The following is a 20508-nucleotide window of genomic DNA, read 5'->3' on the forward strand; positions in this document are numbered from 1 at the left end:
TGCTTGCTTCTCTCCTGGCTGTGTGTCTCTTCTGTCAGTCTAAATATCACCTGTTTTCATCAGGCTTAGAAATGTCATTGCTCTTTTCGCCTCAGTGCCAGGGAATGGGCCAGCTCTGCCCCTGGGGCTGCTTTCCCTGAGCTCGAAGTTGGGGTCCATGGCTTCCTGCAAAGCCTCTCCTTGAGAGCAAACAGATGGGAAGGGATTCCACTCTGCTCTTTCCTCACCTCCTAATAAAACCCACCCCCCAAGTCACTGGGAGCTTGGAGCCAACACGGGTTGCCCTTGAGGGTCAGTGCTGCTCCTTTCTGTCTCTACTTTGCACGTGCCCATTGTTGTAAAACATCCTCCTCCTGCCATTATGGCTTAATGACTTTCCCTTCAACTTCTCAAGAGGTATTAATGTCTCCATTAACAGCCACCAGAAATGGAGGCTCCATATATCACATAGCAGCTCCCCATCCTTCTCCTGCAGAAGTTTCAGAAGCAGTTAATATGTAGCCGTGGAGAAAATTAATGGCCCAATGTACAAAATCTGTAATTGCTGCTAGCAGCGAGGAGGTGGAAGTGCTCAATCTTCGTGTAATTATGTGCCTTGTTCTGTGCCCATGTGCTTCACACACAAGCAGTGGTAGGAGGAAGATGGCACCTAGGTAGGGGCCTTTGCCCAGCGCTGCATAAGGGGAGGTGTTGTGGCATGGCTGTTCCGTGCCCACTGCCCCCAGCTGCCCCGTGCCCTCGGGCCCTGTTGCTGTCACAGAGAGCAGAGCTCAGCACTGCTCTTCCGCTCCCTGTGAGGAGCTGCAGCTGCCATCAGGCCTCCCCTCAGCTCCTCGGGGCCTCGGCTGCTCCTCACACACCTTGCCCTCAGCTCCATTTCAGAGAGGGAGGGCTGCAATACTCTGGGGCGCCTGCTGGCTGCTGCCTGTCTGTCCTCACACCTGAGTCAGCCACCCACAGCAGTTGGGTGTTCTTACAGCTTTGTGTGCACTTAAAAAGGCTGCTAAGAGCAGCTGACTGCCATGGTATCAGGGCTTTTGGGCTCGGGGTCTTGTTCCCTCAGGGCAAACCAGCAGGTCATGTCACCCTGCGCATGGCCCGGCCACAGCTGTGGGGAAGTGACAATGGGAACTGGAGTCCTGAGGGACCTCCTCAGCCCCAGCGCTGCAGCTACTGAGAGGTGGAACATCAGCGCAGCTTTTTGGGAGGAACAAAACAAAGCAGCAGAACGCTTTTCACCTAAGAACAAGATTATTTTAAGAAGACAAAAGCCTGTCAGATGACAAAACATTAATGAATCCATCAATGCTACGAGCTATCCGAGCATTTGCAGTTCTGCCAGCTTTGGGGAAAATAAAAACATTTAAAAAGAGGAGTTTGGCAGGATATGATGGTAGGGGTACACGACACCCACTCATTCTATATACTGAGTAGTCCTTCAGCCCAAAAGAGCAGCAGAACGCCCTTCCCGCTCCCTGGGCGGTTGGTGGGGGCACTGAGTAGTGCCCTGCTCTCTGCAGTGGGAGTGTCAGTGGAGCTCATGATGAGGCCCATAGCTGGAGATGGCGTTTTGAACCTGGAAGTTGCCTCTCTGGCCGGTTTCCTGCAAGAACTACTGCCGCAATCTCTGCCCATGGGAGAGACCTGGGAATTGTTTGGCTACAGAGGGAGGAAGTGTGGCGCAGTCGGAGCACTGCGTTACCTGCATGACGGGTTCAGAGCTACGCCACAGCGAGTGCCTGGCCCTGCAGACACTCAAGGTCAGGCTGGACAGGGCTCTGAACACCCTGATGGAGCTGTAGTTGTCCCCATTCATTGCAGGGGGTTGGACTAGATGGTCTTTAAAGCCAACGTGCAGTAGCGCATCTCCAGCTGTCATACACAAGTGCAAAACCATCACTTACCAGAACGTTTATTGTAATGGTACATTCACATTTCTCCATGGACGTGTGTGGCTTGTACACCGTCAGGTAATGAAGTTACATAGTTCTGCTCTTTCATGTGCATTGACTTCAGCCATCAAAGACAATTATAAAACTAACAATAAACAATGCCTCCATATATCTACAGCCAGGTGGGAAAAAATTAGGCGACTTTTCTTTATCACCCCTCTGCAACCGAATTCCCCCAGTTTTTAAGACTTTCTTGTTTAAATAACTGCTGCTATTGCTTTCAACACTTTAGAACTGGGTTGTGAGCGTCAGCACAGGGCCGCACCGCTCAGCTACCCTCATTTTTGCCACTCTGAAGCCCACTGGGGCGCAGTGCCCCCAACATCATGCTCCGATCCACTCCCAGGTGGATTCTTAGCAGCACTCTGAACAAGTGAGGGCGGTTGCAGCCTTTGGCCAGGCCTCCTCCACGCTGCCAAAGCCCTTCAGAAATGACAGAGATACCGCCACCGATTAGCACGTACAAACATTTATTTTGAAATTTCCGTTCTAACCATTATGAAGAATTACATCATCAAAGCACTTTATGGCAGTGAAAATAGCTCTTACCCCTCTGACTCATCCGTTACTCCATTAAAGCTGCAAAATGTGCAATCTGCTTGAAAAATAGGTTGCTTTTATTCAGTTTCCCACGAAAAGTCAAAATTTAATAACAAAAAAAAAAAAGAAGAAACCCAGCTTATAGGGACTCTACTTCTGCTCCTCTCCCCCTTCCCCAAAAATAACTTACAAAGATAGTTTAAAGTTTTAAATGAGTTTAAAACCAAGTGCATCTTTTTTATTATTTTTTTTTTTCCATAATAATCTTAAAATTCTAAAAACCCATAATTTACTTTCTTGGAAAAAAGGCAGCAAGCCGTTGCTTCTTTATTGGAAGAATGTGTATTTCGGGCGAGTTCATTTTCTTTAGCTTTACGCTCCTGTTCTTTACGGGTTTCCTAAGCGCCTCGGTGTTGTCCCGCGGCTCGGGCTGGCTCTTCATGTCGTAGCACTGCAGCACTGAGTCCTGGGGCATGTCCCTTTTGAAGGAGAAGTTTTTGGTGGACACCCCCGACAGGCCCTTGATCTTGCCGCAGAAGATGGCGGGCACGGCGTCCTTGACAGAGACGATGACTTTGGCTGTCTGAGAGGTGCTGACGATCTCAATGTTGTTGCCACCGGCCTTGGGTTCGCAGGCCGCCCTCCCGGCTGGTTCCACCAACCACTTCTGTGGCGGCCGCAGGAGCTCACCTGGCCCCGGCCCCACCACCCTGCCCTCCGCCTTGCCTGCAGCCTCCGGCGCTTTGGAAGGGGCGAAGGGGGTGGCCGGCTTGTCCTGCGGGCTGCCCTCGGCACTGGGCCCACTGCCGGCCGTCTCCCCATGGGGACCCCCCGGCTTGCGGCATGAGGAGAGCGACAGGTCCAGTGCCCCGTCCTCAGGAGATGGCGGTGGCAGGGCAGCCTCGCAGGCCCGAGCCATGGGCGGGCTCTTCATGGAGAGGTCCAGCGCCTCGTTCTCGCTGCCCATCTTGATGACAGTGTGGCGGTTTAGCTGGGAGAAGTCCCGCTGGTGGACGAGGTCAAAGGGCTTCGTCTCCTCCTTCTCCAGAGGGGTCTGGGTGCCCTTGCAGGGCTGCGGGGTGAAGAGTGGGGGCTTGGGTGGGTCGGGGGTCACCTTGGCTTCAGCACCATGGGGCATGGGGATGGGGACAGGGATGGGAATGGGCACGGGGACGGGCAGGGGCACGATGACAGGGTAGGGCACCAGCAGCGTGGCAGGGGGCACCAGCGGGGAGAGGGGTGAGCTGAATGCCTGGGGTGGGAGGGCAGCATAGTCAGGAGGGGGCTGGCAGGGGGCCGAGCCCAGGGCGCCCTGCCCTGAGGGGAAGAGGTCCTGCAGGACTGCGGCGAAACCCGGTGTCTGAAAGACAGGCGGCAGCACGGGCTCCTGGCCTGGGCCCGACGGTTTGGGGTCCAGGAGCTGGGGCTGGCTGACAGGGGCAGAGGCGCCTGGGAAAAGACCACCATGCAGGGGGCTGGCAGGGCAGGCGGTGCCGGGGGGCAGCACCAGGGGCGAGTTGAGGTGCTGGAAAACATGCTGCTCCAGTAGGACTGGTAGTGGGATGGGGCCCTGCGTGGTCATGACGTATGGGGTGGCACCACTGGCCGGCATCTGCGGGGCAGCACTGCCAGCCACCTGCAGGTGGATAGGCAGGACAACGGGGCTGTCCCCCAGGCAGATGGGCTGCAGCACAGTGGCCGCCACCTTCAGTGCCACCCCACTCTGTGATTCAGCCGGCGGTGTCAGGATGGAGGGAGCAGGGACGGTCACCAGCGGGGACAGGGCCTTCTTCATCAGGTCAGCTGAATTGATGTTCCAGGCCTCCGCTGTGATCAGCTGGGCCACGCCGTTCTCCAGCTTGTTGTTGGCCATGGCCGCCGGTGGGCTGGTGACATCCATGGGCAGGTTGGGAGTCTCCTTGTAGAGCTCCTCCATCTCGCAGGGCTTTGGGGCTCCGCAGCGCCACGCTCACATCGCCGTCAGCAGGATGGGGCTGCCAGGGGCTCCGGCACCGACATCGCTTGGCCTGCAATGCAGAGACGTGGTTTAGGCACTGCATAAATCTCCTCCTTAACAAAACATTTGCGACTGCCTTGAAAGACCCTGTCGCCAAAACAAGCCCTTGAACGTTTCCACGTTTCAGGATAACGGCTCCACAACTCATAGCGGTAATGTACACAGTGATGCTGTATACACAGACGTCCGTGAGTGCTGTACGAACAGTTTTGAGGAACTTATATTTAGCCATAAACACAGATAATTTAAAGGACCTGAAGGCTGCCTGCAGTCAAAAAAAACCCCTCCCGTACGCCAGCCAACCCAAGGGCTTGGGCAGCCCCTTCTGCTGCTTTAAAACAAAGCTCTGCATAATGACAGTGTATGGCAGGGCCCAGAGACAGTGCACTGCTTTAACTCAGCAGGAGCACAAAACCAAATGTTTCTAAATATACACGGCTCAGAAATGTTCCACCGTGGCAGGGTCCTCGGTTCCCCTACAAGAGCTGTTATATTTTCCCCCCATGAGGTTTTACTTAAGTGGGTCAGGCCATTGGTGCAGCAGCACCTCTGACACAGCCTGTCAGGGGTCCAGAGGAAGCCATGAGGATGATCAGAGTGCAGGAGTACCTCTCCTATGAAGAAAGGTTGAAGAAGTTGGGCTTGTTCATCCTGGAGAAGAGAAGACTGCGGGGAGACCTCACTGTGGCTTTCCAGAACTTGAGGGGAGCTTTTAAACAGGAGGGAGACTGAGTTTTTACAAGGGCAGATATCATAGACATTTATGATAGAATCATTTATGATAGAATCATAAATGTCAGAAAACACCACTAAGACCATCTAGTCCAACTGTCAGCCCATCACCACTATGCCTCTAAAAATCACATCCCTCAGTGCCACATGTACATGTTTCTTGAAGACCTCAAGGGACAGAAATCCTTCACTCAGAGGGCGGTGAGGTGCTGGCATAGCTGCCCAGAGAAGCTGTGGTGCCTCATTCCTGAAGGCACTCAAGGCCAGGTTGTATGGGGCCCTGAGCTGGTGGGGGGCAGCCCTGCCCATGGCAGGGGTTGGGGCTGGATGAGCTTTAGGGTCCTCTCCAACCCGTTCCGTGATTCTGATTCAAATTTACTTTAGCAGCCTGTGTCTTTATCTAAACCAAGCAAATGTCAACAAAAAAAGGACAGAGATTGTTTCTGTTCATGGTGACAGTGAAATCTGCAACCTATTTCCTACAAAGATTAACACTCTGCTCCCCCCATGCTCCCTGCAAAGCAGCGTATTAATGGCGCTGTGCCTTCATTTATTCAGAAGGGTAAATAATTTCCGCCCGCAGATTTTGCCATGCTGCCCGTGCCACTCCTGAAGTGAGCAGCGCATCCTGCGGTAATAATCACCATGGAAACTTGTCCATTTTTAACTCTGTTACCATGGGGAAGCACCAGAGCACCCCAGATTTACATTCCTCACCTGCGCACAGCTGCACGCTGCTACCTAAGAGCAGACCGCGCACCATCACCACCGCTCCGCATCCTTGGCCCGCAGCAGCCACACGCAGACCCTAAGCCTGTTTTGGGTACGTGAGCTGATGTTGGACTTGATGATCTTAGTGGTCTTTTCCAACTTGAATGATCCCATGGTTGTACGGATGGCCCGGCTGCTCACAGCGCTGCCCTGCTCGCGTGGACGGCTGCGGGAGCAGCACCGTCACCTGCCAGCTCAGCGCAGACAGACGCAAAAACCGACCCCGAACAAAGGGCAAACCACGGCCAAGGCAGGGAAACGGGAAACCAGAGCATCCCTCCCGAGGCCTGTAAATCCCCGGGTTTGGCAGCACTGTGTCACGGCCAGAGCAGGACTACAGCAATGTCGGGAGTTAATAGCGGGGGCCGGGCGAGAGAAATCCCGATCATGTATCATCGGGCACATCTGATTTTTAAAGAGGATTTTTAAAAGTAAACAGATGAGTCATTCCTTCTCCCCCGCTGCTGCTGGCTGGGGGAGAATAATTCATGATTCTTCTCATCTCGTGAAATGTTGAGAGGAAAACACGACTGCGGGGTTGAGGGGTTCTGTTTGTTTCCTCACTCAGCACTGGCTGCAGGCAGAGATTCCCCGAGCACGAGAAAGCAGGAGAGAAATAATGCTGATGATTCAGACAGCGAGGAGCGGCGGCACCAAAACAAGCAGGCTCATCTTGTTGAGGAATTAAAAAGAGGTTTTATACTTCTCACATCATCTCCCTCCTTATAAAAGAACCATTCAACACTCCCTCAGGCCTGCAGCCCAGCCCCGCACCCCTGCTGCCCTCCATTCGGCGGCACTGAGGAGCACTGCAGACAGACCAGGACTTCTGCTCTGCCGTTTGTTTGCAAAGCGTGAGATGATCTCTGCGTTTCCACAGCAAACGAGTAATCTGGTAGGGATGGGAAAAATGACCTTCTATTCCCCTGCTAAGGCCATTTAGCATTGAGAAATAGAAAAATTAAGATGAAAATTATGCTGCGAAAGTGCCTTGAGGGATTAGCATGCTGCACAGACCCACAGAGAGAGACAGATAACTGTGCAGGAGGAAAGTCTGAAGCATCATAAAATCCCCCACTGCTGCTTTAGAAAGTGACAGGGCAGAGGAAGTATCTAGACAAGGGAAAAAAGAGCTCATCTATCACCATCAGGCACCTGGAAGAAATGCCTGCTTCTGCTTTGGGGATTTTAAGGCACAGTCAAATGCCGTTCCAAGCTGCATTCCGTGTGTCCCTGAGGTGGAGGAACCGAGCGATGCCAGCAGCACCTGGGTGGCAAGGCACAACTCTCAAGGCCAGGTTGGATGAGGGCCGGGCAGCCTGAGCTGATGTGGGGGAGCCCTGCCCACGGCAGGGGTTGGGGCTGGGTGGGCTTTGAGGTCCCTTCCAACCTGAGTCATTCTATGAATCTATGTCTCCATGGAGAGGACTTACACTAAACTGCATTCTCCAACATTGCTACTAACAGTGAAAGCTTTACTACATTTCTCTTTTAATAAAGAATAACCTGAAGTGTGCACTGCTGTTACTTTGAGGACTGCTGCTTCTCAACACATAGTGAGAGCTGCCTGGCTTTTAAAGCCAGTGCCATGTACCTGATAAGCAAGAAGGAAGCCAGTGCAACTCAGCAAAACCGCCTTAAGGTTCCTCTTTCTGCCTTACCCCGGTGCCAGAAAATCAATTAATTTCACTTTCCCTACTTATCTATTTAATATTTAATTTGCTGTTTGTTTTAATTGAAAATAAGCTTACAACACTGAAAAGAAAGCTATTGTAAATAACTTGGGTTTTCCCACTGGGGCGCTGATAAGAGTTAAGTTCATGGCACTAAGCAATGATGTGTGCAGCTCTACAGGAAATGATACGTTAGCTGTGCAGAAATGCCATTATGAAGGCGGTGATAACTCCGGCCTGCTTGCTGATCCCCTGCCGATGTCAGCTTTTCCCAGGGCTGTGGGTGCTCGCTGTGGGACCACCCATGCCACGCATGCAATTGCAGGCAGCCAAAGCCCGCCCCATCTTTCTGCATCCTTCTGCAGTAGATAAGGCAGAGGGCGACCGGGGCACACACTGACACCCAGCAGTGAGCCGTGAATCACCTTGCATCCTGCAACTTCTGTGCTGTGTTGTTACAGCCGCTCACACATAAAGGCTTTACATGTCGTTACTAAGGGTGTTGCTGGAATAGAAAAGAAGTATTTGGAGGAAGTGAGCTTTCACATGGAGGTATTAACGTACCAGTAGCTCTCCTGTACATATAAACCACAGATGGAGCGTGTCCAGAGGAGGGCCACAAAAAATGATCCAAGGCATGGAACCCACAGCACATCCCAATCCCGGCTGTCTCAAAACTGCTGCAGCAGAAGAGCCTTGCTGCTGGGAACAAACCCTGCCCGGATGGGCTCTATTTTACCCCTCAGAGCAGCACGGCAATGCCCATACAGCAGCAGCAGCTTGCTCAGCTTGCACTGAGCCGGACACGCGCTCAGAGCCCCAGACAGCATATGGAAAGCTGATGTATTGAATCTGACATGCGAAGGACAAATATAAATTTGCCAGCCATAATTACTGCTGAGTCACGTGCCGCAGAATTTGGTGACATCCCTGCAACCTCACTGCAGTTTTCACGCTCCAAATTCCTGTTCAGACGGGGGAACACAAGGCCCTGCTCCTGCGACCGAGGGAACATCCACCTGCATCACTTCTTTGGGACAGGGGCACTGGAGGCTGCTGCACTGCCTTGGGTAACCCACAGGGATGTAGAAACGACAGCAGGTGGGGGCCTAAGAAATCCCCCATGAAAGTGATGGAGGGAAAAACTGGATGTACTCGGGATGGATGTCTCTTGTGCCAGAGCTCCCGGGATCCACCACTCCTTGAACCACATGCTTCAACACACGCACTGTGCCCACGTGTTTGATTCTGGAGCGAGACAGTAGGAAGGATGCAGACTTACAATGGCATTAAAAGGCTTCTTAGGCTTGAAAAGCAAACGGCATGATTTTCCTATGGGAAAAAATATTTTAAACAATTTTTCCTGTCATTAAACATCCCATCTAACTGATTATTTAGTATTGTTTTCAATCAAAACATTCTATTTGCCAGCAAAGCAAAGAAAAATGAGCTGCTTGAGAGCACAGAGCTAAACAAAACAAATGAGAGCTGTGACTTTACAGTAAATTTTTTAAAACACGCATTTTGTTTTCCCAGCAATCGATACCCCAATGATAACAAGAGGAAAAGGATATCAATTAAATGTAATTGCCAGTCCCGCTTCCCCCAAAACCCACAACAAAAAGCACTCAGCGTCAGCCTGATAAAATATTTGCTCCTTTCCCAGTCGAGAGCTTTATTAAACAGTCCTTAAAGCACTGTGTTTCCTACAAAGGGTCTCAGAGTTTGATGTCAGTGACACGACTTCAAAGCCTTGCCAGCTCCTCGGCAGAGGTTTGTTCCCAGCTCAGCAACCCTCAGCTCGCTCTTTCCTCCCAACCCACTCCCCCGACCCCAGGCTCACACACTCTCCCTGCATTCCCTTGATCTTTCCAATATCAAGATGAGAACGGGAGGCTGCCCTTCATTGCCTGTCCCTCCTTGCAGACATGACCATGCAGCTCCTGCTTGCAGGGGACAGGGATCCATCACACCAGTCACCCTGCTCAGCTGGCCAGGTCAAGTTAAAATCCATCTGTGAACCGCTACAACCATTCTGCAGGTGAAACACCTGACTTTGCCCCGTTGCACCATGATGGCTTCAACACCTACAGCTGCCTCCCAAACCCTCCCATGGCAGCAAGGAGGAACGAGCAGGAGGCAGGCTGTGATCACAATTCAACATCGTCGTGGCCAGAATCACTAATTCTCCCAAATTTCACAACCTCTGACTGTCCCAACGTACATCCTGCCTTCCATAAGTAAAGAATCAGCAGAAATGCAGCACCATGTTAAAAAAATCAAACTTTCCTGCACACCAACCCTTTCTAGTGATGCACATATGTTCCTAAGACCGTAAGAAAAAATGTGCATGACTACAGGTATTGATGCCATCCAACAGCCAAAATGGGTGGGCCAAAACGGCAGCTCCCAGGTGCAGCTTTGATGGGCTTACCAGCAGCACAAATGTTGTTGTGCTGGACAGGAAAGGGTACAGCCTCCAGGCTCTGCACGCCAGAAAGAGAGCACCAGAAAGTTCCCACTGAATGCAGTAGCAATGACGAGACCTGGAGCTGGAGAGCTCTAGGATGGAACACTTCCATAGTGAGGACATGCTGAGAGAGCTGGGGCTGTTCAGCCTGGAGAAGAGGCGGCTTCAGTGGGACCTGATAGCGGCCTTTCAGTATCTAAAGGGAGACTGTAAGAAGGAAGGGGACAGACGCTTTAGCTGTCTGGAGAGCAAAAGACAGTTATTTAACATTGCATTCCTCCCCACCAACTCAAATATCCTCCTTCAGCTCGCCAGTTCAAGATCAATTTTTATACTTGTAGCTCCAGATTTACTGGACTTACTCTCCCTCTCTGACACGTCATCACGTCAGTACACCAAACCCAACATTTCGTCAGCCACTTGACGGCACTAATCCTCACGCAGACAGCACGCCCACACCAGGTTTCAAACGCCACCCTATCCAAAGCTGTGTGGATGGAAAAGCTTCCAAGCAAAAATATCCCCTTCTTTTCATCTTTGCCAAATATGTAAGCAGCTGCAGGCATTTTGTTTAGAAGAGCCAGAAAAGCACGGGGTTCCTGCGATGTGAGAAAAAATGCAGCGTTTTTTTAAATCTCCGTTTCACAGTCCTTTACACACCGCTTTCCATCCCATCGGCTGCACCGAGCCTTTCCTGCTCACAAGGAACCAGGCAACACAAACCTATTTTGCAGACGCGTCTTGCAGGAGGAAACAAGATCAGCACTGCCCACGCTCTTCCATCAAATCTTAGAAGAGCGGTACATCATCACGAACGCAGTACAGCAAATTTTGTGATTATCACTTCCCCCATCTTAACGATGGCTGCCTGGTACCAGAATAGAAGCGAGCTGCCAGGGGATGCGGAGCCCCTGACATATTTACTGCAACATTTGTCACCAGCCATCTCCATCGCGACGTGCACTACTACGTGTGCTGAAAAACTTACGGAAGCGGCGGGACACGGAACGGCAATTACATCTTTCCCAGATGAGACTGCTGCATTAATGGACCAGCGTAATCCATCATCATTGACTGTAAGTCCCCTGGGGCACGTCACCGGGCCACTCCAGCAAACCTGGAGGGGAGGTCTGGCGTCCGGCTGTGCTGCCCAGCCTCATAGACCTGCAGGGGTATGTGTGGCTGTGCACTGACGGCTCAGCTCTCCCAGGGAGGTGGGAGAATGGGCGAATCCCTGCACGAAAACACTAGTGGGAAGAGCTTCGCTCTCATGTTGTCACATTTTCAGCTGGAAATGAATCACTGTGCATACACACAGTAAAGGACAAAAGCTGGCTCTGCAGTGTCATTCATTTAACTACAAATAAGAGGAAATAAAATAGAACAATGAACAAAACATCTTAAAAAAAAACCAAAAACCTGCAAGCACATTGGAGCAAATGTTGGGGGTTTTTTTGCTGCCTGTCTTCTTGATCTTGTAGCAACACACCCTCATGGGCTCTTCCTTTGGGGACACCAAGCAAACCACAAACACATAAGAATGTCCATGCTCCTGCTCAGCAAGACATGGCCTGTGGCATCTCCCTAGGTCTAGGACAACCCCCACACCAGCCACCAGCTGTAGGCACTGGGATGGCAGTGACAAAATGGAGCGTTCCCCGGTTCCCCCAGAGGAACAGTAATGGGGCACCAGACCCAAGCTGTTTGGGTCTGGCTGTCTAAACAGGCACTGAGGGATTAGGTCCCATTGCGTCTTTTGCACTAATTAAAGGCTGTTTATTATCTGATTGTCCCCAATAGTATATATTTCTTCCTTGTGTAAACACAGCTGACGCTGCTGTCTGAAAATTCACAAGGACTGAAGAAGTGGTAACATCCACGTTCGGGTAAGTTATAGGGTGCGAGAGATGCCCAGCAGGCCTCCCTGCCAGCATGTGGGGACTGGTGGGGTCTGTGTGGCCAACTAGCATGCCATGCCACCAGCAGCCATTCTGATGCTGTCTCTATCACCTGCTCTGGCAGAAAGCATGCAAAATGCATATCTGAAACCACGGGTAGCATCCCATCAGGCAATGCTAAACCACAGTTTTTTGGGTCACGGAATAGGTTGACTCAAATCTAGGCCAACAAGGTACTTTGGCAACATCCATGTCTTGAACCAGACCACGGAGAAGTCTTGATGTCCACATCTTGATCCAGTCCGCTGACAAGTCTTGATGTCTGCATCTCAATCCAGTCCATGGAGAAGTCTTGACGTCCCCGTCTTGATCCAGGCCATGCCTATGGGCACGCAGTGGGCCTGACTGGGCCCCAGCCCTTACATGAAACACTACTGTCACCACGAGCTCAGGCACTGAAAGGCAAAGCACTGCAGACTCTTTGCAGCCACATCCATAAATAAGCAATTATCCTCCATTTTCCTCAAAGCCGCTGTTGTTGCACTGCAAAAGAACGGACGCAGAAGGGAAAAGTAATTTTTTCACAGGCCTCCTTCTAACTTTGAAGCATCGGATGCCAAACCAAGTAACACTTTTCATGCAGATTTGCGCATCTAATTTAAAAGAATTAAATTAGTCTATGAATCTGCTTTTAATGATATGAAGCTACATGTTACCCTTGTAAATTTATAGAACTAGCTTAGACTTCCTCTCACTGTGTCTTACAAAGGCAACATACTGTAGTTTCAGCAGTTGAATTTTTAAATGTGTTTATCTGGGTCACTGCTACTTACAGCGTAAGAAGATTTAGTGAATCCAGTTTAGCATCAGTCTAATGCAAAAGAAAAAAAAATCTTTAATTAAAACCAAAAGATTTACAGTGTTTGGTGAGTAAAAATCTGAACATAATCAAATAAAAATCTTTTGACTCAAGAGGAGAGCAGATCTCCTCACGATGCAATTAAAGTGAGTCTTGGAGTTTCGTGTTGATTTTTTTTTTTTTGGTCTGTCAGAATTTTTTTTGTTTAACTGGCTATTTCAGGTAAAAAAAAGAAAGCTGAGAGCACTATGGCATTAGGAGGAAATTTCCTCCAATGACATCATTTAAATTCACTAATGAGCGAAGAATGTGAGTGCTGGAGCTAGCAGTGCCCAGCTGACCTACCAGGAGCACAGCTGCATATGTGTGCCCCTCTGCCTAGAGGAGCTGTACTTCTTTGCCAAGCAGTGGTCATGAGGGAAGGTGGTAGAGAAGAAAATCTGTTTTGGTAGCACTGCTCTCCAGCCTTTCCACAAGGATACAAGAGCAATCAGGGGATATTCTGAAAGCGGGAGAAGCACACAGTGTTTGTACATTTCTAGCTGACGTAGCTTTTCTTTCATGCTTATCATCACCAGAAGAAACTAAGATGTTGTTTCAGAAAAGACAAGCAACCATTCACACAGGAAGTGAGGTGGGAGGCTGAAAGGTCACCGAGAAGAAAGCCTGCAAATGTCCATGTGATGTGAGATGACATCTCCCAACATCACGCTGCTTGCCGGGTGACACGGATGTGACTCAGAAGATGAGTGCACCTCAAAGACTTGCCGGAGGTCTGCAGTGGCAGGGGGATGGCAGCAAACAGAAAGTGTCCGCTCTGCATTCTCTGGCCTCTGCTGGAGCCTTTCAATGCCTGCCCAGAGGCGGCCCCATGGCTCCCAGGAAAGCTCTACACCTGCCCTACATTTCACAGGGCATTGGTGCAACAGACACACAAGACAGCAGAAGCCGCACCACTGGGACCTGCAGCCTGCTGCTCCCCAGCTTCCAACAGCAGCACAGGGAAGAAAGGGAACAGCATGGAGTCAGGAGTTTGATCCTGTTATTGATTTGATGCTAAGAAGGAGTGCAGGAAATAACTAACTACAAAGCATTTCCCATCTCAAAAACTGGGAGGACAACGGACCTTCTTCAGATTATTGGGGGGAAAAGAAGCCAAAAATTCTCAGTGTCCCAATCCTATTCTTTATTTTCTTTTCAACCACAGTGGTGGTTTTTTTCCCTCTAGTACCCCATATATCTCTCCATTGCTGACAGACAGCACCTCAGCCCTGCACTGGACTTAGTGATGCAGTTGCTCCCTGGCCTTCCTCCTGCACCCTCTGTTGTGCTGCAGCAGCAGCCATCTTCCCACCAGTGAGGGCAGCTGCAGACCGAGACACTGAGACAGGAGAAGATGCCGTATCTGGCCCTTCGCTAGAGGGGATTTGTTTTATCTTACTGGCTTTAGAGATTTATCACTTCCTTTACCTTCCTCCATACGCACAGTGAAGAAATCTGCTTTAAACATGCGATAAGCACAGTTCCCACTGCAGAGTAAATCTAGGGACTAAAATACAGAAGAAAAAAAAGCTATTTTAATGCCAGAGATGACCAGCACGTTGAGCACAGCACAACTGTCTGCACGCAACTGTTGTTCAGCACCTTTATTATTCAGATGACCTGAAATCACCTGTATCTGTGCCTGTACCAGAGAGATAAGACCATTTTCTCCTCAAGAACCTCAGAACTCTGCTGCTGATCTTGAGGGAAAAACACGTTCAGCTCTACTATTAAGGCCCACAGGTCGTGAAACTCCACCTTCAACTTGGAGGGATGTTTGTGGAACAGCTTCAGAGACACATAAGAAGGGCTGCAGGAGCTGCCTGGCAGACAGGGCCACCAGGCCCATGGAGGTGAGGAGCACAACCCAGAAAAGTGAGGGAAGGGGCATAAGGAGAGGGAAGGGTAGAAGAAGCAGAGCTCCTGACATCTGTATTGCAGAACTGTGAGGACTTCTGGGGGGGTTGGACTCGATGATCTCTGGAGGTCCCTTCCAACCCCTACAATTCTGTGATTCTGTGATTCTGCTGTCTCCAGATCAAAGGACCACTTGATAGCAGTCACTGAACACCTTTTGGCAGAACAGCACCACTCATCTCATACTTCGCACACCATCGCAAGAAGGTCCACTCCACTGACATTCATGATTTATCTCCCAGAATGGCTGAAATGGAAGGAAATGGTAGAACACGGAGATCTGGCACTAAAAGGGAGACTGGCAATCCCAGCTCTGGGGGTGCGTGGTGCCTGCTGCAAAAAGTGAGATGCACAATGCGCAGAGAGATCCAGGCAGGAAAAAAACCAGGAAAAAATGCATGATGGTGGTAGGGAAGATGAAGAGAGGAATTGAGGAAAAAGCCTAGTGCAAGGCAGAAGATGAATGATGCTGCAGAGAGGAAGTGAAACCAAGAGAGGGTACAACTGTGCATGTTAGGGAACAGTGTGAGAAAGAATGGTTGCAACCCCTTAGCTTGTGAAAACAAGACTCAAGAGAGGGATGTCTACTGTCTTTCTAACAGAGCTGCCAAAGATGGATGGGAAATATCTCCAACCGCAACTGAGGAAGTGATGCATTTCTCTAACTTTGAAAGTTGGAGAAAAATCGTGGCGTCTTGGCTGCACCACAAAAAGCCAGGTCATGCAAGCAGGCTTCCTTGGGCAGAGCCGTGCTCTCTTCTGCAGCCCTCCAAAGGCTTCCCAAGGGCTGGTGTGAAGGCCTGAGCAGCCCGAAGGCAGTGGCCAGCCAGTGGAAGCAAGCGTCTGTAAAGAGCACCAGGGCACTTCCACAGTGTGATCTGCAGAACTGCTGCCCTCTGAAACAACAGGAGGCTGCGCTGAGTGAAAATACATCGAGGACAATATTTAAGACTCCTGAAGTAGACCTTTCAGTCTGTAGTCACTTCCACATACCAATCCCCTTGGCACCTTCTCTTCTGGAAGGAAAGAATGTTGCTCTGGAGCCACTCTTGCACAACAAACTATCTTGAGATGGCTGAAAACCAACTTTAAATGCATGGTGTCATTTACGAAGCCATTAAAATTCTTATCGTTGCCTTGAAGCCAGAAATTCATGTGGCCTGCATAAACCCACTCTGCGCTTCAAATTCTCAAAATCAGCAAAACAGCAAAAATCATTAGAAAATGTATGTTACGCTGGGGCCAGTAAGCACTAGGAAGAATGTCCCATTCTTTACAACAAACAGTTACCGTGATTTAACAGAAAGCCTACAATCTGAGAGATAAAGTAACTAAATAAAATGGAATCTAAAAAGCACTGAAATATATTCTAAGGCCAAAATTAGCAAGAAGCTGAAAAAGCCAAAGTAAAGTCAATACTACTTTTCAGTTTTATTACTTTGATTCAATAAAATTCTTTGGATACTGTTGCATGGTTGGTGCAACCATAGGAATCCGAATGGCAAACTTTGTACTATACTGCAACTCATGGACTGAAAGGCTGTCTTCATTTCATTGGTCAGGTAAACATAACAGTGTAAACAACTCCTCTGGGCAAATTATTTCTAAACTGCTATATCAGTATTCGGATAATCAAAATTGATATTCACCTTCAATAGGAATACAACATATGTGCACAAACACACACATCCCCTTTCTCTACACCTTCTGGATCACAGGAACACAGCCTGTGGGAGATGCTGCTTTATCCCAGATCAAGACCTCTGCACTCACAAGATGTTTAGTTCCTTATGCTGGATGCATTTCTGCTAACGGCACCTCCTCATCTCGCTAAAATAAACGCTTGCAGAAATATTCATCAGAGGTTCAGTTCAACCACTCATTGTTCCACTTCAGGTTGCCATGACATAGATGATGGAGAAATGCTGAAGCCCTAGAAAAATTCAGCCCAACCTTAACTTTATTTTTATTACTTACTTCTCTATTTTTTTAAGTAAAGTGAAGTAAATTGTTCAACTAGCTCCGCTTTTCACTCACAGCTTCACTTCATAGGCTCTGCAACAGAAGTACAAATCAGCACATTGCAGACTTCAGGAGTCAGTGCTCATACACTGCTATTGACAGCGAGACAAGAAGCAGGCAGGAAAGCAAGGAATGCCAGCCTGTACCAGCCCTCAGGAACCAGAGAGCCCACAGCATGGCCTGGCATGGACGCTACAGCTGCTCCATCCCCAGCACCATGAGTGCCAAGATAGTGGTGGTAGGATCCTGTGTGACTGACCTGGTCAGCCTTACCACACAACTGCTGAGTATCCTTGGATTAAAGTTTTTCACGGATTTTGGTGGGAAAGGAGCCAATCAATACATCCAGTCTGCTCAACCCGGGGCCCAGACCTCACTAATGTACAAGGTTGGGAAGGATTGATTCCTGTGGCAGTGATTAAGTCGCAAAGTTGAAGAACGGCATCTCTGCAGCTTTTGTAGGTCAGATAACAAATGCTGTCGCCAGAACCGCTTCAATAATTGTCAACAGTGAAGGACAGAATGTTATTGGCATAAAGGAGAGCAAGGCAGAGACAAGGAGGCAAGACAGCCAAAAGGGGGCAGGGACCTCCCCTTCCTTCATCTGCCAGGCCCCTGCTGCAAGTTGGAGCCGGGTGTCCCTGCTGGCCCCCATGAACCCCTCTCGGCCTTCCCCAGAAGTACTATGGTGCCCATGGGCACAGTCATGCAGAAGAACTTGGAAGAGCATTACGGCAAATGCAGCTCCGAGGATGTGCACCCGTGCTCTGCAGCAGGCAAAAAACTTGGAGCGCTTCATGCTGTGATAAATAAAGCAGGCGACAGCCCTGTTCTGAAAAAAGCTGCAGGAGCTTATGGGTGAGCCTCTACCTTGTCCTCTTCGATCACTGTCATCACAAACAACCACCAGCTCTTATCAGCAGAGACATCTCTGCTGGGAACAAGTGACTTCAGTACACGGTGTCCTTCCCCAGTCCCTTGAACCCTCGAGACAATTTACAGCACTGTCACTTGTACACACTCCCTTCTCACGAGCCCCGTCCATTCCTCTAAATTTAGCATTTTGATTTTTAAATAAATGTCCTCTACTGCTCTTGTGAGACCTTGATGATAAGCCATTTTATTGATATTCCAGTTCACTTTTCAAAATATTTTCAGATTATAGGATAAGTAGTGTCTGCTTTTATCCTTTCTTTGGGAGATAACACTTCGGTAACTTAAATTACCCAGATGAAAATTTATTGGTTAGCACTGGGGGAAGCAGATCCTTTACAAAATCAGCCTTTGATTCAGTTAGTCTTTCCTAAACAAGCAATGATTTAAAAAATACTCAGCAGATAAAAGATGTCTGCAGTTCCGGCCTCAACTTGCACGAATATTAAAAGGTATAAGGGTAACAAAACTGCATCATCTATATTTTACAGCATAATATTCATTATATATTTACAGAGGATGAAAAACTACTAAAAACTTCCCTAATGAAATGTCAAAGCCAACTAGCTTCACTAAAGCTAATCCTCAAATCTTGATGACAGCGCAGATTACCCAGCCTGCTAAACTGGCAAGCATCCAAGGCAGCTCATCTCCCGGGGATTACACCTCCATTTAGGGTTGCTGTAGTTTGAATTATTTGGAAGAACCCCAGAGGAAACAAGTTGCAGCTCATATTATTTGTTCTCGGGCATTTCAGTGCACGACCCGGTCTTAAAACATCAAGCAACAACAGCACGCACACGTGCAGAGCTCCAAATATCAGTGGTACTGTGTGATGGCCAACCACCAACATGTTAGAGCTGCCGACAGCTGCTGCAGTATAAACTTCCTAAGGACCTTGCGGTTCGGGGAAGAAATCCCTCGCTCTTCATCCGCCCTGCCCTTGTGCTCGGATCTGAAGCCCACTCAAGATGGAAGATTGTTTATTTCTCACAGGGCTATCTATAGGAGACTCTTTTCGTAACTGTGCAGCTCCTGAGCGTCAGCCCAGCAAATCACAACATTTTATTGTAATTTCATGTTGTTTACTTTTGCGAGGCAGGATCTTGGCAGAGACAAGCGTTTCCTCCAGGGACGAAAAGGATGAGGGTGGGAGGGGGGAAAAGGACAGAGGGATGGGAGGAAGCACCTTAACACACACTTCCCCGGGGTCTGTTTTAATAGCAATGCTGGCTCAAACACAAAGGACAGGGGTAGCCACACAGACCTTTCATCCTGGCGGAGCCCTTGGGTGAGCATCCCACAGTTGACGATCCTCTGCCTCGCTGCCAGCCCGGCCTTTCTTCCTTACCGCTCTGCTGTGTCCCCGAGGAAGAAGGAGGTGGAGGAGGAGAGCTTCTATGCTGTCTGTCGGAGACAAACACCAGCACCAGCGACTCCACACATGCGGGTTCTTCTCTGCTTGGTTTCCAGGGAGATTTGACTCATCACGTTCGAATGTTTGGGTTAGCAGTATTTCAGCCGACGGGAGTATTTGAAAGCTCTGGGTGGGGGGAATATGGTGTCTGTATTTCAAGGTGCTACGCTCCCATCTCCCACATTTACCTGCTTTCAGATCTTCTCAGCTGCTGCTGAAGCTGTGGTTCTCCATGGGGAAGGCAGCCGTGGCTCCATGCCAGGTTAGACAGCAGCAGGTTTGCTCCCTCCCCCTCTACCTCTTTAGGTAGAGAACGTGGCTCACAAAGACCCCTGCACACACTCACCCCAGCAGCAACTGCCTCGCTGCATAAGATGATTCACTGATGTTTAAGAATCATGCCGACGGGAGCCCTCTCTCATTTTATTACCAACTTTCCACAAAGACACCAAGGCTGAAGATAGCTAATGCTATGTCTGGCATTAGCTCCCTGTGAATATCTTTCAGCAATAACAACTGATAGCGAAGCTTGGAGACTACACATTGCTCTCCTGTTTGTACATAAATTCCCTCTAAAAGGATTTCAGCACCCTCACATGGATTCTACCCGAGCTCTTAAAGTCAAGTCAGGCAGACAGAATGGTGCCACGCAACTACAAACAACACGGGACAATTCTTTATTACAATATACCACGCTATTATTCCTAAAAGCACTGACAGCAATATGTGGCGCATAAAAATACACATTCATCACAAAGAGGTTAGATTCTAATTCCTGCAGCTTAATTTTTTCTTAAGGGCCCCAGCCCATTTTTCAATTAAGGCAGGATAATATTATTAATCATAAAAAACTGCTGATGTGTAAAATTGTTTCCTTTCTAGATAGCATTGCCTGAGAAACATCACACACGATGCCTCTGACTTATCCCAAGGTGGTGGCAATGGGGGAGATGCAGCACCCTTCACAATGAGGGCTTGGCAGGTAATGGGCAGAGCCTGCCCTGTTTCCTTAGTGGGTGCCCACTGGGCACAGCAGAAGCAGCCAAACAAGGAGACAACCCCTGGCAGCTTCAGGGGAACGCTGGGACCGCCGTACCTACACCTCCTACCTCTGATGGGTGCTCTCCCTCCCACCAACTGCCAGTCTGCATGTCAAATCATACAAATTCATCAAATATCCCAAGTTGAAAGAGACCTGTAAAGATCACAGAGTCCAACCCCTGGCTCCCCGCAGGCCCACCCAAAATTAAACTCTGACTGAGAGC

General features: G+C 49.4%; 1 protein-coding gene across 2 annotated transcripts; it reads right to left on the bottom strand.

Moving 5' to 3' along the window:
- Positions 1–1896: 1896 nt before the first annotated feature.
- Positions 1897–20276, bottom strand: RAI2 (retinoic acid induced 2). 2 transcript variants are annotated; one of them, XM_042810438.1, is made up of 2 exons: positions 19094–19577; positions 1897–4519 (listed from the first exon to the last, which is right to left on the bottom strand). In XM_042810438.1, exon 2 carries the CDS (start codon positions 4426–4428, stop codon positions 2782–2784), a length of 1647 nt encoding a protein of 548 aa, XP_042666372.1. In that variant the 5' UTR covers positions 4429–4519; positions 19094–19577; the 3' UTR covers positions 1897–2781. The 2 variants fall into 2 exon arrangements, 1 of the variants encoding a protein (XP_042666372.1); XR_006167356.1 differs by lacking the exon at positions 1897–4519 and adding an exon at positions 16824–16926 and having other exon boundaries at positions 19094–20276.
- Between the last annotated feature and the right edge of the window lie 232 nt (positions 20277–20508).

Source organism: Centrocercus urophasianus, unplaced genomic scaffold, assembly GCF_019232065.1.
Source record: "Centrocercus urophasianus isolate 14NV4802_14NV808 unplaced genomic scaffold, USGS_Curo_1.0 seq_12, whole genome shotgun sequence".
Classification (NCBI taxonomy): domain Eukaryota; kingdom Metazoa; phylum Chordata; class Aves; order Galliformes; family Phasianidae; genus Centrocercus; species Centrocercus urophasianus.